This window comes from Bos indicus, chromosome 27, assembly GCF_029378745.1.
Source record: "Bos indicus isolate NIAB-ARS_2022 breed Sahiwal x Tharparkar chromosome 27, NIAB-ARS_B.indTharparkar_mat_pri_1.0, whole genome shotgun sequence".
Lineage (NCBI taxonomy): Eukaryota > Metazoa > Chordata > Mammalia > Artiodactyla > Bovidae > Bos > Bos indicus.
Window position 1 is genome coordinate 32,319,343 of NC_091786.1, and position 13,227 is coordinate 32,332,569.

Sequence of the window (13,227 nt, forward strand, 5' to 3'; positions counted from 1 at the left end):
AAATGCAATATCCATAAAATAAAAAGAGATTTAAATGAGGATCCATCTGGGGAATGGGTGAGGAAACAAGGAATTGTCCTTTTTTATCTTTCTCCTCCATCTCCTGTCTGGTAACAATTTTCAGTTCTGAGATGCCTGTATGAATGCTTTCACAGAATATGCTCTGCAGAGAATCCGTCAGTTTACACTCATCAGAAATATAGTAAAACTTAGCAGAGAGATGCTCGCATGTGAGCTCGGATGTGGGTTAATCTCATGGAAACACCCTCCCCTTCTTGCCTTCACCTGGGCCGGGGCCCTTCTGACCTCAGGTCTAACTTCTAAGGCAAGAGGATGGAAAGAAATGTCTTCGTGGAGATTTCACGTGATAAACATGGAAAATAGAGGCCGCGGATTTGGTCAACTCCATCTGGAAAGCAGCATTTACAAGCAAACAAAATGCCCTCCTCACGGCTGGCTTGGTTTACATCGGAACACAGTTTACATTCTCCTGAGTAGACTGAAAGAAGACTATGCTGATGTCCTGATGTTAACACCTCTCTTTTTAAAAAATACCATTTTGACTTTTTTAAAAAAGTCATACCAACACTCTTTACCACCGAAGTTCATCATTCTTCAATGACTTTGTGAAGACTTTACATATGCCAGGAATTAGGAGACAGGATCCAGAGGGAAGTTGGAAGGTGTAATTCACCAGAACCTACTTGTCTTAAAACATTCAGAATTCCAGTCACCCCAGTGTCCTTTCTTCAGTTGAACATCAGCCAGACTTATCTATATATAGGTAGAAGTGTGGAAAGTTTTCAGGGTTTCCCTGGTGGCTCAGTGGTAAAAAAATCCGCCTGCCAGTGAAGGAGACTCGGGTTTGACCGCTGGGTGGGAAAGATCCCCTGGAGGAGGACATGGCAACACACTCCAGTGTTCTTGGAGTTCTTGGAAAATCCTATAGACAGAGGACCCTGGTGGGCTACAGTCCACAGAGTGGACTACAGAGTTGGACATGACTTAGCAACTAAACAACAGCGGCAATGTGGAAGCTTTTCTGGGCTTTCAAGCTTTCCAAGGCTTTATTCTTCCTTCCTCCTTCTTCCTCTCTGTCTACGAGCTTTTCAGATTAGCAGAGAAAGTGTCCCCATTCTAGCTGTCAAGTGACCAGTATTAATACTTAAGCCTCTTGTCTGAGACACTAGAGTCTTTAGCCAACCACAGTCAGTCCCTAGCTGCCCCACAGTGGGTTTCTTTTCTTCTTATTATTAATTTTTATTGGAGTATAGTTGATTTACAATGTTTAGTTTCTGCTGTATAGCAAAGTGAATCAGTTACACATACACATGTATTCACTCTTTTTAAGATTCTGTTCTCATATAGGGTGGCTTCCCACATGGCGCTAGTGGTAAAGAATCCACCTGCCAATGCAGGAGACACAAGAGATGTGGGTTCTATGCTTGGGTTGGGAAGATCCCCTGGAGCAGGAAATGGTGCAGAGAATCTGACACAACTGAGCACACACACTTGCACACACTCTCATATAGGGCATCACAGAATATTGAGTAGAGTTCCCTCTGCTAATAGTAGGTCCTTATTAGTTACCTATTTTATATGTGAAAGTGTTAGTCGCTCAGTCATGTCTGACTCTTTGCAACCTCATGAACTATATAGCCTGCCAGACTCCTCTGTCCACAGAATTCTGCAGGCATGAATACTGGAATGGGTAGCCATTCTCTTCTCCAGGGGATCTTCCCAACCCAGGAATCAAACCCAGATCTCTTGCATTGCAGGCAGATTCTTGACCTTCTGCATAGTAGCGTGTATATGTCAGTCCCAATCTCCCAAATCATCCCTCCCGCCTCTGTGTTTCTTATTTCTTCTCCTTCCCTAAGATTCCCACATGAGAACCAAGAAAGCTTGGTGCTTTCTAGATAACCAGCCTGCTGTCAAAGTATGTGGTGGGTTTTCTCACTTTTACCCAGTAAAGGTTTCTCAGCAAGGAGATCCGGTCAAACTGGAGGCTGGGGGCAGCACGGAGCCTGGTGCGTGCTCTCCCCTTCTTGCTGAAAAGGATGCGACCCCTGAGGCCTTTCTATGAGGGAAGGTGGGATAGACCCTTTGCCTTCCTGAGCTCCCGCCACAGTTACTTGGTCCTGAAGGCTTCTCGGAGAAGGGAATGGCACCCCACTCCAGTACTCTTCCCTGGAAAATCCCATGGATGGAGGGGCCTGATAGGCTACAGTCCATGGGGTCGCTAAGAGTTGGACACAACTGAGCGACTTCACTTTCACTTTTTACTTTCATGCATTGGAGAAGGAAATGGCAACCCACTCCAATATTCTTGCCTGGAGAATTCCAGGGACGGGGGAGCCTGGTGGGCTGCCGTCTATGGGGTCGCACAGTCAGACACGACTGAAGCGACTTAGCAGCAGCAGTAGCAGAAGGCTTCTCAGTGCTCCCAGGGGCCCTTTTCTGCTTGCCTATCCACAGGTTCCTAGGTGAAAGGATTGCAAAATTTATCCATGTTTTTATACCTTAAGTTTCTCTCCAAGGTGAAAATAATGCTTTGAAATGAGTAAATGGCGACAGGGTGCAACCCAGAAAAATGAAATCATAATATGACCATAAAGGCTCATATTCTGAAGTTTGACTCTAGCATGCGTGTATGTGTGTGTGTGATGTATGTATATGTGTGTAAGTTTGAGAGAGAGGCGGGGGGAAGCAGAGAGTAGGCAAAATGCCCTCATGTTCCCCAATTTTAGGTGATTTCCTCTCTCCCAGAACACAAAAGATGGTAGTCCGAATTGATGATAAGTGACTATTTCTGGGTTAAATATGAACTGCAAAGCCCTGTCGCTACGTCTGTGCTGAGTCCTTGGGGAGAAAGCAGCTATAGCCCACAAGATTAAAAATCCTCCGCAGCTCCAGAGGCATCTGGGACTGAAGATTGCCCCCTCCATTTTTGGTGAGAACTTGAACACTGCTTTCAAGAAGGAGTAGCAGTGGATTTTCCCAAAGATTGAGCCTAGAAGGGCACTGGAACTCCCCGACACAGGGACCCATTCTTCCTCTCCTCCCCAACACTCGGCCAAGGGACTTGTCCTTCTCCCTGTGCTAAGACTTGACGAAGCATGTTATTTTTATTCAACTCAAGTCTTGAGCAAAAAAATATATGGTTCTGCATCCAGGCCAGCAACCTCTCTCCTCAGAATTTACAAGCCACCTGTGGAGTTTTAGAGAGGTTTTACATGGAAGGGTGGCAAGCCAGGGTTTCCTAACACATCCAAAAATGAACCCTGCAAAAACAAACCAAAAAAGGAACTGTGGGTGCCTTTTGAACTTTCTAATAGATGTTGTGATCAGTGGAGGATCTCCTCTATTGGATCATTTTCAAGAATAATCAGAGTCAAGAATGTTTGTTGGAGGAAATATGGAAGCCTACTTACATTCTGGGAAACCTTGCTTCCCAACCTGGCCCTGAAACCTCGCCCGCCTTATGCATAGAGGTTTCCCTGCACGGCTGGATCTCTGTCACCTCAGGCGCCACCAGTGGAAACCAAAGGAACATGGTCCCTTATTTCTATTTTCCTTTAAGTCAGGGGTCTCCACTCCCAGAATCTAAAGCCTGATGATCTGAGGGGGAGCTGATGTAATAATGTTCAAAATAAAATGCATGATAAACTTAGTGCACTTGAATCATTCCCAAACCATCCCCCCACTCAGACTATGGAAAAAATCGTCTTCCACAAAACTAGTCCAGGGCGCCAAAAAGATTGGGGACGGCTGCCAAGGGACAGGATTCATACACGATAGGTTGCTGTGGCCCCGGGCAGAGTAGCAGTTTTCTTCAGAATGGTTCCAGAGAGCAGAGAGGAAAGAGCCTGCCTTCCTTAGCTGGGACAGGTCCAAGCTTGGGTTCACAAGATGTTTGCTTCATGAACATCAAAGCAGCCTGAAGCAAGGCAGTTGTCAGCAAAGATCGCTGATGGCTTCCTCCCGGTACTGTTCCCCACGTCCCGGGTGGGCGGCTGCCATGCTGTTCCCACCCAGCACACTAAGCCCATCAGCTCCCCAAGGCACAAGGCGAGACCTGACTCCAAGGACATATCAAGGTTCAGTGCCTCCTGGGGTCTCCCCTTTGGAGGTTGGTTCTCCCACTTGGCTCAGACAACAAGAAGCCGGTCTTGTGACCAAACCCCCACTCTCATCCCAAACAGGGCCCTCTCAGGGGACTCCCACCTGGCTTCTTGCCAGGCTCTCTTACACAGAAAGTGCCCTCACCCAAGAGGCTCCTCAGGTTGCTCTGATAACCTGGATGGTGCCGTGCGGCTACCTCTCCGTCCAACAGACCTGGCCTTTATGTTCCAGTCCTGGTTTCTAAGTCCTCAGACTGCTGGTGCTCCACATTCTCATGGATGATTTATTCGTCTCTTTAGGGAAGTATATTTCTGCAAGGACCATGTCATTTGTGAGACATATGGCAGGAAGGTGCTTTAGTTAAGGGGTGGTGAACTGAATCACATCAGGTTTTGCTTTGGCGAAGACACCAGATGGATGCCTTTATGATGAAGCGGGTCTCCTTCTCAGCCTTCTCTTTAATGCCGGTCTCCAACAGGTGTTTCCTCTAAGGCCTATCTGTTTTCCATAACGTCAGAATGAAGAAAGACGTTGTCTGTGACAGCTTGCGTACATAGATCATGCTTTTTATTATGATAGAAATGTGTACAGTGACTTATTTGCTACTCTGAGTCAAGTTAAAATGTGCTTGGAAGGAGATCATCTTCCATTTGCCAAAAAGGCATTTCATTTCCAGACCAAGGACGCTTTATTCATTATGGGGGGTGCACTTGGGAGAGGAAGAACGAGAGGAAGCGGAAAAAAAAAAAAAAAAAGCTGAAGAAAGTGAGCAGAAGAGTAGGCACAGTTGTTGCAGACTTGGGCACTGAGGGCCGCCTCCTGACGGTAACTTAGCTACGTTATATTAGCACTTGAGGCATAGTGTCGAGAAAGCTACACATGATGGGAGAAGAAGATTCTATGAATGAGTAATACAGTCCATTCTCCAAGTCCTGATAAAAATCAAAACCAGATATGGGTCTTTGGTGTGTTCCCCTTAATGATCACCATGGTCCTGTTTAGCCATCACCATTAAGAGTGTGCCTGTTTGGCTCTTAGGGTTCTGGGTTGGGGCTCATGACTTATGGATATTGAAACCACAAAAAGCCACATTAATTTGAATGAACAAGGTAGCTTATTTTAGTCAAGCTGACTTTGAGGCTTATATTACAACGTCTTCTGGCTAGGTAGATGACTGGAATCACTAAGCTTGTAGGGAGATTAAATGGAGAGGAAAATTAAGAATTGCACCTAGTCCTTGGCTGATCTCATCAGCAATTAGCCTCTCTGCTTTTCCAAACCCTTCTAAACCCTTCTGCCTCAAGCCTCCTACCTCAGCTTCTCTATCTGTGTCCTCTCTCTATCCCATTACTTTAGATCTGACATGTCAATCTAAGTTCTTTTGTCAGAAAAATTATGGTTTTACATAGCAGTTTAGAAATTAACCTGGTCAAAGAGAGCAAAAATTGCTTGTTATTATGTTGGAGTCTGAGTCTTTGACCAGGTATCAAATAACAAGCTGTGTTAATTCACAGAGAATACCCCTAACCCTTCAGCACAAAGAGAAATAGGTCATATTACTCTATGGATGAATAGTAAAATCTTACAGGAGAATGCTATCTTAAGCTACAGGTTACCAGGGCTGAACCCATAGCGTGCCATGGTACAGTATTTGGAAAAGGCATCGTAACAGACGTGTTTAAATAAGTATAGGTAGTTAAGTAAATAGTAATGTTTCTATGGTCAAAGAAGTGTGTAAAACACTGAATTATACAAATTTCAAATGATATCTCTTTTGCAAGACTTTTCAGAACCTTTCATATGCTAAGGTGTGGGGTAAATTTCAAAGAGGAGCTACTGTTCTCAAAATTTATTTGCCTCCAGAAAACATGTGTTAGGGACTTCTTCAGTTGCTCACATTATGGAATATTTTGGAAAAGGTAATTGTGTTAGAATAGGGCTGACTAATACTGTGGTAGCAACCAAGAAACCTTAGCGGCTTGGCACAACCCATATTTCTTGTTCATGTTACATGTCCAACATGGGCCAGGAAGGCAAGGAATCAGCTCATCATCACTCATATACTCAGGCTGGTCATCTCTGCAATGGGTTAGGAGGAGGTATGGAGGCTCACCTGAGGACTTCTCCCTATGTCAACCATGACTGCTCACATGTCATTGGCCAGAGCGAATCACGTGGCCTCACCTAACCTGTCCATCTGCTAAGGCAGGAAAGGAGAATGGGAAATTGTGAATACCAGTAATCTCAACCTCATCAGTATATTCAAGTGTCAGGTTTCAGTCTGTTAGCTCTTTGAATTTTATCCATGAACTAAGGGGTAAAGTCTCTGAAAGAGACAGAAATGCTCAGCAGATATTTCAAATGCTTCCCGATTCCTCAGCCCCATAAAGCCTGCAGGAGCCCCGTGACTCGTTCTGGCCAGTGAAATGTGAGGTACAATGGCTGGTTGACTTGGGCCAAGGCAGTTAAATGCCTGAGCCTGACTCTCTCATCTCTTTCTCTTCTCTTGCCTTGATGACAAAGGAGGATGTGAGTTCCAGGGGGGCATGCCAATCAATTTAATATGGTAGATCCTCTTTCCTTTTAAGACGCTGAGTGACTGTGTGGAGCAGAGACACCTGTTCACCTCAGTAAAATGAATAGTGTGTGTGAGAAATAACCCATGTTGGATTAAGCCCTTGGGATTTTGAGGTTGTTTCTGCAGCCTGTGCCTGGATTCTCTCAACTTGAATAGTCCTTTCTAACCCAAACCTCTCGGTGATCCCTTTAGGGTGTCCTTTCTTCTCTCACAGGCACATGTTCCTCAGGATGGGAGTGGAATTTTTCTAAGCCTCCTCCAGCCTTTTTGGTGATTGACTCTATGGCATGACAAGTGTTGTGGCTGACTGCAGTGTGGGGCGATCATATGGAAGGGTTTGCCAAGACTTAGACCAAGGTTTGAGCAAGTTTTAGTCAAATGCAGGCCAGTGAGATGCAAGCTGTAAAGGATGCAAAATGCATTTAATGAGTAAGGATGTTTCAACCGGGACCCATAAGAAAAGATCTGGACAGGAGAGGAGAAGAAAACAGGCTAAGGAGAGAGATATAGCACTCATGACTGGATCTCCTAACGCTTTAAGTTCTAGATTAGGGTGCACAAAACATCTCTCATGATCTCTCCCAAACAGCAGTAGCATCAAAACAGTAACAAAACTAAGGGCAAAACTTAAGCAGACATAACTACCTTTAGAACACATCTAATCTAAGGTAAAAAGAGAGACTGGTATGTCACACACACACACACACGTGCACACAATTCTTGTTGGCTTTTGCCCCAGCGTGCTTAATGTGCCTTCAGCTCTGAAGACATGACCCCTTGCTGTCCTTCAGACATGAATCTTTATTCTGGAGTCTCACAGACCTAAGGTTGCTTTCCCTGTGTTATTCCCTTTGGGCTCAGGGCTCAACAAGTTTGGTATCAGGCATTGTTCGCCAGAGCCCCGAGTGTTCCCAGGCTAACTGTCCCTTCTCCACATTTAGGACTTTTTTCTGCGAAATGGAAGAGGAGTCTGACCGCCTCGATAGCAGCGGCATGTTTCACTGGTGTAGAGCCACCCCTTTGAACAAGATGATTCTGGTAGGTGACCTGGCGCCAAATCTCAGATAGACTCGAGCTTCTCTTAGGGTAGACGGTGTCCTCCTGCTAGTCATAAGCACTTGCCCTTTCTCTTTGTAAACTGTGCATTTTGAAGGAAAAATACAGCCTCACGAGCCATCTAAATATATGCAGGTTAACAGATGGGGCATTTGACAACAACCTTGTGGGTAATATGCCAGGGTTTAAAACACGTTAGCTCAGATTCTTCAACCACTTTCTCCTTCCTTTAATAGTTCAGCTGAGTCAGTTATTCAGAATAATGTTCTCCTGAAACTTTTCTGTTTTGCTAGTAAATCTGGTTAATTTACATGTACCAGGGGAACATACTGTTTACAAGAACTCTGCAGTCTTTCCCTTTTTTTAAAGTAGATAAATGTTTCCTTAATTTATTGTTTTCAAAGTTGGAATTTTTTAATAGTATTTTTTCTTAAAGCTGGTTATACGTATACTGAATGTATTAGCCACGGATGTAGCTCTGTAGTGCTTGGCCTTCCCACAGCACACAGCATGGGTGAATTCATATAGATGTAGAATTCTGTCCTTGACTCTGTCCTTCCAAGGAGACAAACTAACTGAGTTCAGTGAAATGCCGGCAACCAAGATGTAAACACCTCAGATCCTAATCCCAGGCTCTGACACCCACTTTCTCGATCTCCATCTATTCTCAGAGTTGGAAACTCAAGTACAATCTCAGTGGTTTACTTTCAAGCAGTAGCTGGTAAATTTAACTAACAAAAGGTTATTTTTTTTAATTTAAAATAAGCTAATAAAAGATTACTTACATGTTGTAAGAACCCTGTATAATTTGTTCAGCTATGACTAATTGGTAACTATGTATTTTTCTTGCTTTCCAAAAGTAGTTTAGTTCACTTTTTTCTGTTACACACACACACACACACACACACACACACGCAATCCTTGTGCTCAGTGCCAATGTCCTGACAAAATACGTTCCAGTTCTTATAAAAAGCATAATCAATCATTTGATCAGAAGCACAAAGTTGTCAGAGCTGTCATATCAACTGGAAGACTATTAGGACTGCCTAAGCTCATCATTTTAGAAAGTATGTCTTATTTTAAATGAAACAAACATCCGTTGAGCAGGAAGGCAAACATGTTTTCAGTGGGAGGGACATCTTTAGAAAGGTTGGGAGGTGACTGCAGATGGAAGCATTCAAGAGACCAAGAGATGGAAATAGCAGATGTTTCTTTATCCCGTTTAGTAAGTCCCCAGATAGCTTGCTGAGAGATGTCCCCTTATGGCACTTGATGTGAAATATAACCGAGTCTTCTGATGAATTTAGAAGGGCTTCTAGTTTAAGAGGTTCTAAGAGTTTTGAAACTGTGATCATAGAGGAGAAATGTATAGGTTGCAAATTTCTGGCCAACTTTGAACTTGGTTCGATTTGCAGAAAAGTAACAACTTGGAGCAAATAGTGCACTCCCCTCTTTCCTACTGAAGCCACCATCTTTCTCAGTGGGAAGACAGTTTTGTGCCACAGTTCCCTGGAGAAATTGCCTTGCTAGCTGTGCCCGTTAATGCCCTATGCCATGTATCTTGTTCCTAATTGTTTAGTTCTACTCAGAAGAGCGATTTCTGGACTTCAGAGCTGTTCCATTAAATACTGTTAGAGGCATCATTATTCAAGTTAAAACTAATCGGATTAGCCAGAGACAATTATTTAATGGATTTGGTTAAGATTCATATCACTCTCTAGAAAGGATCTCCAGATGAGTAGCTTCGTGTCCCCTCACGGGGCCATTCCCTTCAGAAAGAGTATTTCCCAGTCTATGCTAATAGAACAAACTCTAATTGTTGAGATGTCAGATGTGACTTATCTATCCTGTTAAATTTCAGCAGCCCCTGTTTCACAGAAGCTTGTTCTTTAACCAGCGATGGACTGGCATAAGGATGAATGATACATCCCTTTGAAATATTTTGAGTTTTCATCTACTCAGGAATGTAGAACACTCTCAAGCAGGAACGGCTTGTCAATGCATTTAGCAAGTTCTCTACCAGTTTCCAAGAGTCCTTCTCTGAAAATCTAGGAATTCAGTGTGATTCAGATTGGATTAAATAGTTATTGAAAACAGTTAAAGACAGAAGTACTGAAATTTCAACCTATTATCCCATTTCCACAACAGAATTAACTTTTATTTTTAAATCATTTAAATGTAAAGAAATTGGGGCTTAGAGAGGCTAGCTAGTTTATGGTCATACATGAATGACAACCAGAATACAAAATCAGTGCTTTTTCTACCCATCCCAGCACCACGAAAGATGACATTGACTCATTCCCTGAGATCAATCACAGAGACTTAAAATGTTTCTTACAGAAATATTCCTTTTAAAAATATTCCTTTCAATAAAAGTGATGCTTACTGTTTTTAAAAGTCTCTGTGAATGTGGGAGAAACCTGATCTAAATATCCGTCACATATATTGTTTTATCTTAGCTTAAAAGTATAGGAGAGATGCTAAAAATCGGCCATGCTGATAAGATTCTGAGGGCATAATCAGATGACTGAGATGAAACAGAATGTAACCTTTTATTTTGTGTATTTTTCATGATAAATTTCCTCAACTCTGGAGTTCTCTGGAATCCATTTAGTGTAGCTGGTGGAACCACATGAAGTTGCCAGTAGTCAACCATTTTTGACCCAGAAGAAGGCAATTTCATGTGGTTCAAACTAATATATGTGTCTTCATATGTATGAAAATCCACTGAAAACTGCATCATACTGTACAACGTGGTGTAATTTTCAAGATTCGCTAGAAGACGTAAGTTTAGCAACAGGATTTGGGATGTTTTAAGTTTTCAGGGAGTTGTACGATAGTGTGTGTGTGTCTCTGTGTGTGTGTGTGTTAGTTGCTCAGTCACGTCTGACTCTTTGCAACCCCGCAGACTGTAGCCAGCCAGGCTCCCATGTCCATGGAATTCTCCAGATAAGAATACTGGAATGGGTTGCCATTCCCTTCTCTAGGGGATCTTCCCGACCCAGGGATCAAACTCAGATCTCCTGTATTGCAGGAAGATTCTTTACCATCTGAGCTACCAGGGAAGCCCACTATAGCACGCTGCTGCTGCTACTGCTAAGTCGCTTCAGTCGTGTCTGACTCTGTGTGACCCCATAGATGGAAGCCCACCAGGCTCCCCCATCCCTGGGATTCTCCAGGCAAGAACACTGGAGCGCATATATGAGGCTAAAAACATGTAATGAAAATGAGAGCTATTTTCCCCATTTGGTTCAGTGGTTTCACAACTTGAGGAATGATACCAATCTGAATTTTCATGGAGGCACTCCAAGCTAATATAAAACTGGAAAAAGTGAAATAAGCAGGAACACCAGGAAAAGATATAAAGTATAATTGTCCATGTTCCATATTATTAGGAGAATTTGCAGAATCTGATTACTGTTATGAAAGTGCTAGTGTTAATACACCTGGAAGAGTTGGAATGTGGGGAAGGAGCCTTCTTTAAGGGACTGTCATCTTGTTTCTAAAAATGACCAGAGTCTGGCCTGCTTATGCTTAGAAACGAACTGACAAGGCAAAATACGAGTTTCGAGACCACATTGTAGCATGTATCTTTGGAGATGCCCACTCAACACTGATGGGACTTCGGAATTTTGTAATGCCATTGAGAGCTAGCAACTATACCCGTCAGGAGCTGAAGGACATTGTGTTCATTGGGTCTCTGGATTACCTGCAGAGAGAATGGCGATTTATCCGGAATTTTCCCCAGATATACATTCTGCCTGTAAGTGTCACAGTAAGGAATAGTGAATGGTTATAATGATTATAATAATAACATTATATTATTATATATTATATATATATATTACTATAATACTAGTTAAGATTAATCATGATACTAATAATACATCAATAATGTATTGTACAGTATTTTATACAATTATACAGTGCTTACTGGTACCAGAAATGGTTTGAAGCAGGTTGCACATACTAATTCACTTAACCCTCCAAATAACCCCATAGTATAAATTTTAAAGATGCTGAACTGTAGGCACAGAGAAAGGAAGTTACCTGTCCAAGTTTTCACGGTGGGTAAGTAGCTGGACTAGGATTTGAATCGACATATTTTCATGTTTATATTAATGACCATGTGTGTGGCCTTTATGTAAAGAGTTTATCTGCATTTCTGAATCTGATTCTGACCTAGTGTCTACACCTGAGCTGATCCTAGCCAGCCTTCCTAGGCTGTGCTCTGCAAACTCGTCTTTTATGGAATGCATAGTGCCATGTGGTCCTTGATAGACGTATGAAAAGGAGGAATTCTGAGAAACGGGTCCATTAGGCCCCTGTGGTACTGTGGGTTGTAATCGTCTTTGCTCTGAACCAACATAGAGATCTGTATCTCATTATAGGCCGCCATTTTCCTGGATTAAAATATACATAGGCAGTGTGAGATGCACCAAAGCGTTTGATTTTTCAAGAAATGCTATCAATATATCAGAAGTATTCTTTAAAAGCAGCTGTCTCAGGAAGCAAGTTGTATTGCTTTTAAAAAAGTCACCATAAAATTCCCTGCACCACCTCAGTCCGTCGAAAGGGAGGAAAGAAAATGACCAGAAGTCTCCAGATTCAGCTGGTGTCAGGAATCACCAGTAACTGCATCTCAGCCACCTAATGGTGGGACCAGATCTCTCCCTATTTCTCCACCAAAGGAGCAACCGCCACTTTACTAATTGATCCAGGTTCCAGGTGGGGCCCCCAAAAGCAGCATTGTGAGGATGCAGAGGTGACCTCCCGATCTTTAGATGCGATGTTTTCCTCACCACTGTTATCCTGAGTTGTCGTTCAGCCACTCAGTTGTGACTCACTCTTTGCGATGCCATGGACTGTAGTACTCTGAGCTTCCCTGTCCTTCATTATCTCCGGGCATTTGCTCAAGTTCATGTCCATTGAATTGACAATGCCATCCAACCATCTCATCCTCTGTCGCCCCCTTCTCCTCCCACTTGAGTCATCTAGGTGACTCGATGCCAGCTTTGGTTCAGAAGCTTGCATCATCCCCAGTGCACCAGCGCCATCTGAGAAGTGTCCTCTCACCGGATTTTCTCTCCTTAGGGATCTGCACTCTATTCCGGGGACCTCCACGCGGTCAACATAGAGGAGTGTTCCATGTGTGCTGTCTTTTCCTCCTCCTGTAAGTCACCCAGTGGCCCGACTTTGGTGGACACAGAGCCCATCATGGCCACGCTCAACATTGGATACCTGCGAATTAGCTGCTCGGCCCGGACACCCTCAGGGCCACGTAAGAACCACACCCCGATAGAAAGGGGCTGGAGAGGATAGGATGAGGAAAGGGAGTCAACTCCTCTCTAAAAAACGCTCATGATGGGGAGGAGGAGAAATGGAGCTGGATGGCTTGGAAAATCCCATCCAGCTCTGAGAATTCTGTACTAGGATTAGTGGTTAGTGGACAGTTCAGTCCTGGGGAA

General features: G+C 43.4%; 1 protein-coding gene across 2 annotated transcripts in view; it reads left to right on the forward strand.

Moving 5' to 3' along the window:
• The window catches only part of LOC139180115 (potassium channel subfamily U member 1-like), a 75,630-nt gene that overhangs the window by 38,245 nt on the left and 24,158 nt on the right, over positions 1–13,227 (forward strand). The window contains exons 2-4 of one of the 2 annotated variants that reach the window (XM_070781385.1): positions 7,645–7,741; positions 11,298–11,522; positions 12,854–13,040. In XM_070781385.1, the coding sequence (XP_070637486.1) occupies positions 7,645–7,741; positions 11,298–11,522; positions 12,854–13,040 (509 nt within the window). The remainder of the gene's footprint in view (positions 1–7,644; positions 7,742–11,297; positions 11,523–12,853; positions 13,041–13,227) is intronic. The other variant, XM_070781386.1, reaches the window with a different exon arrangement.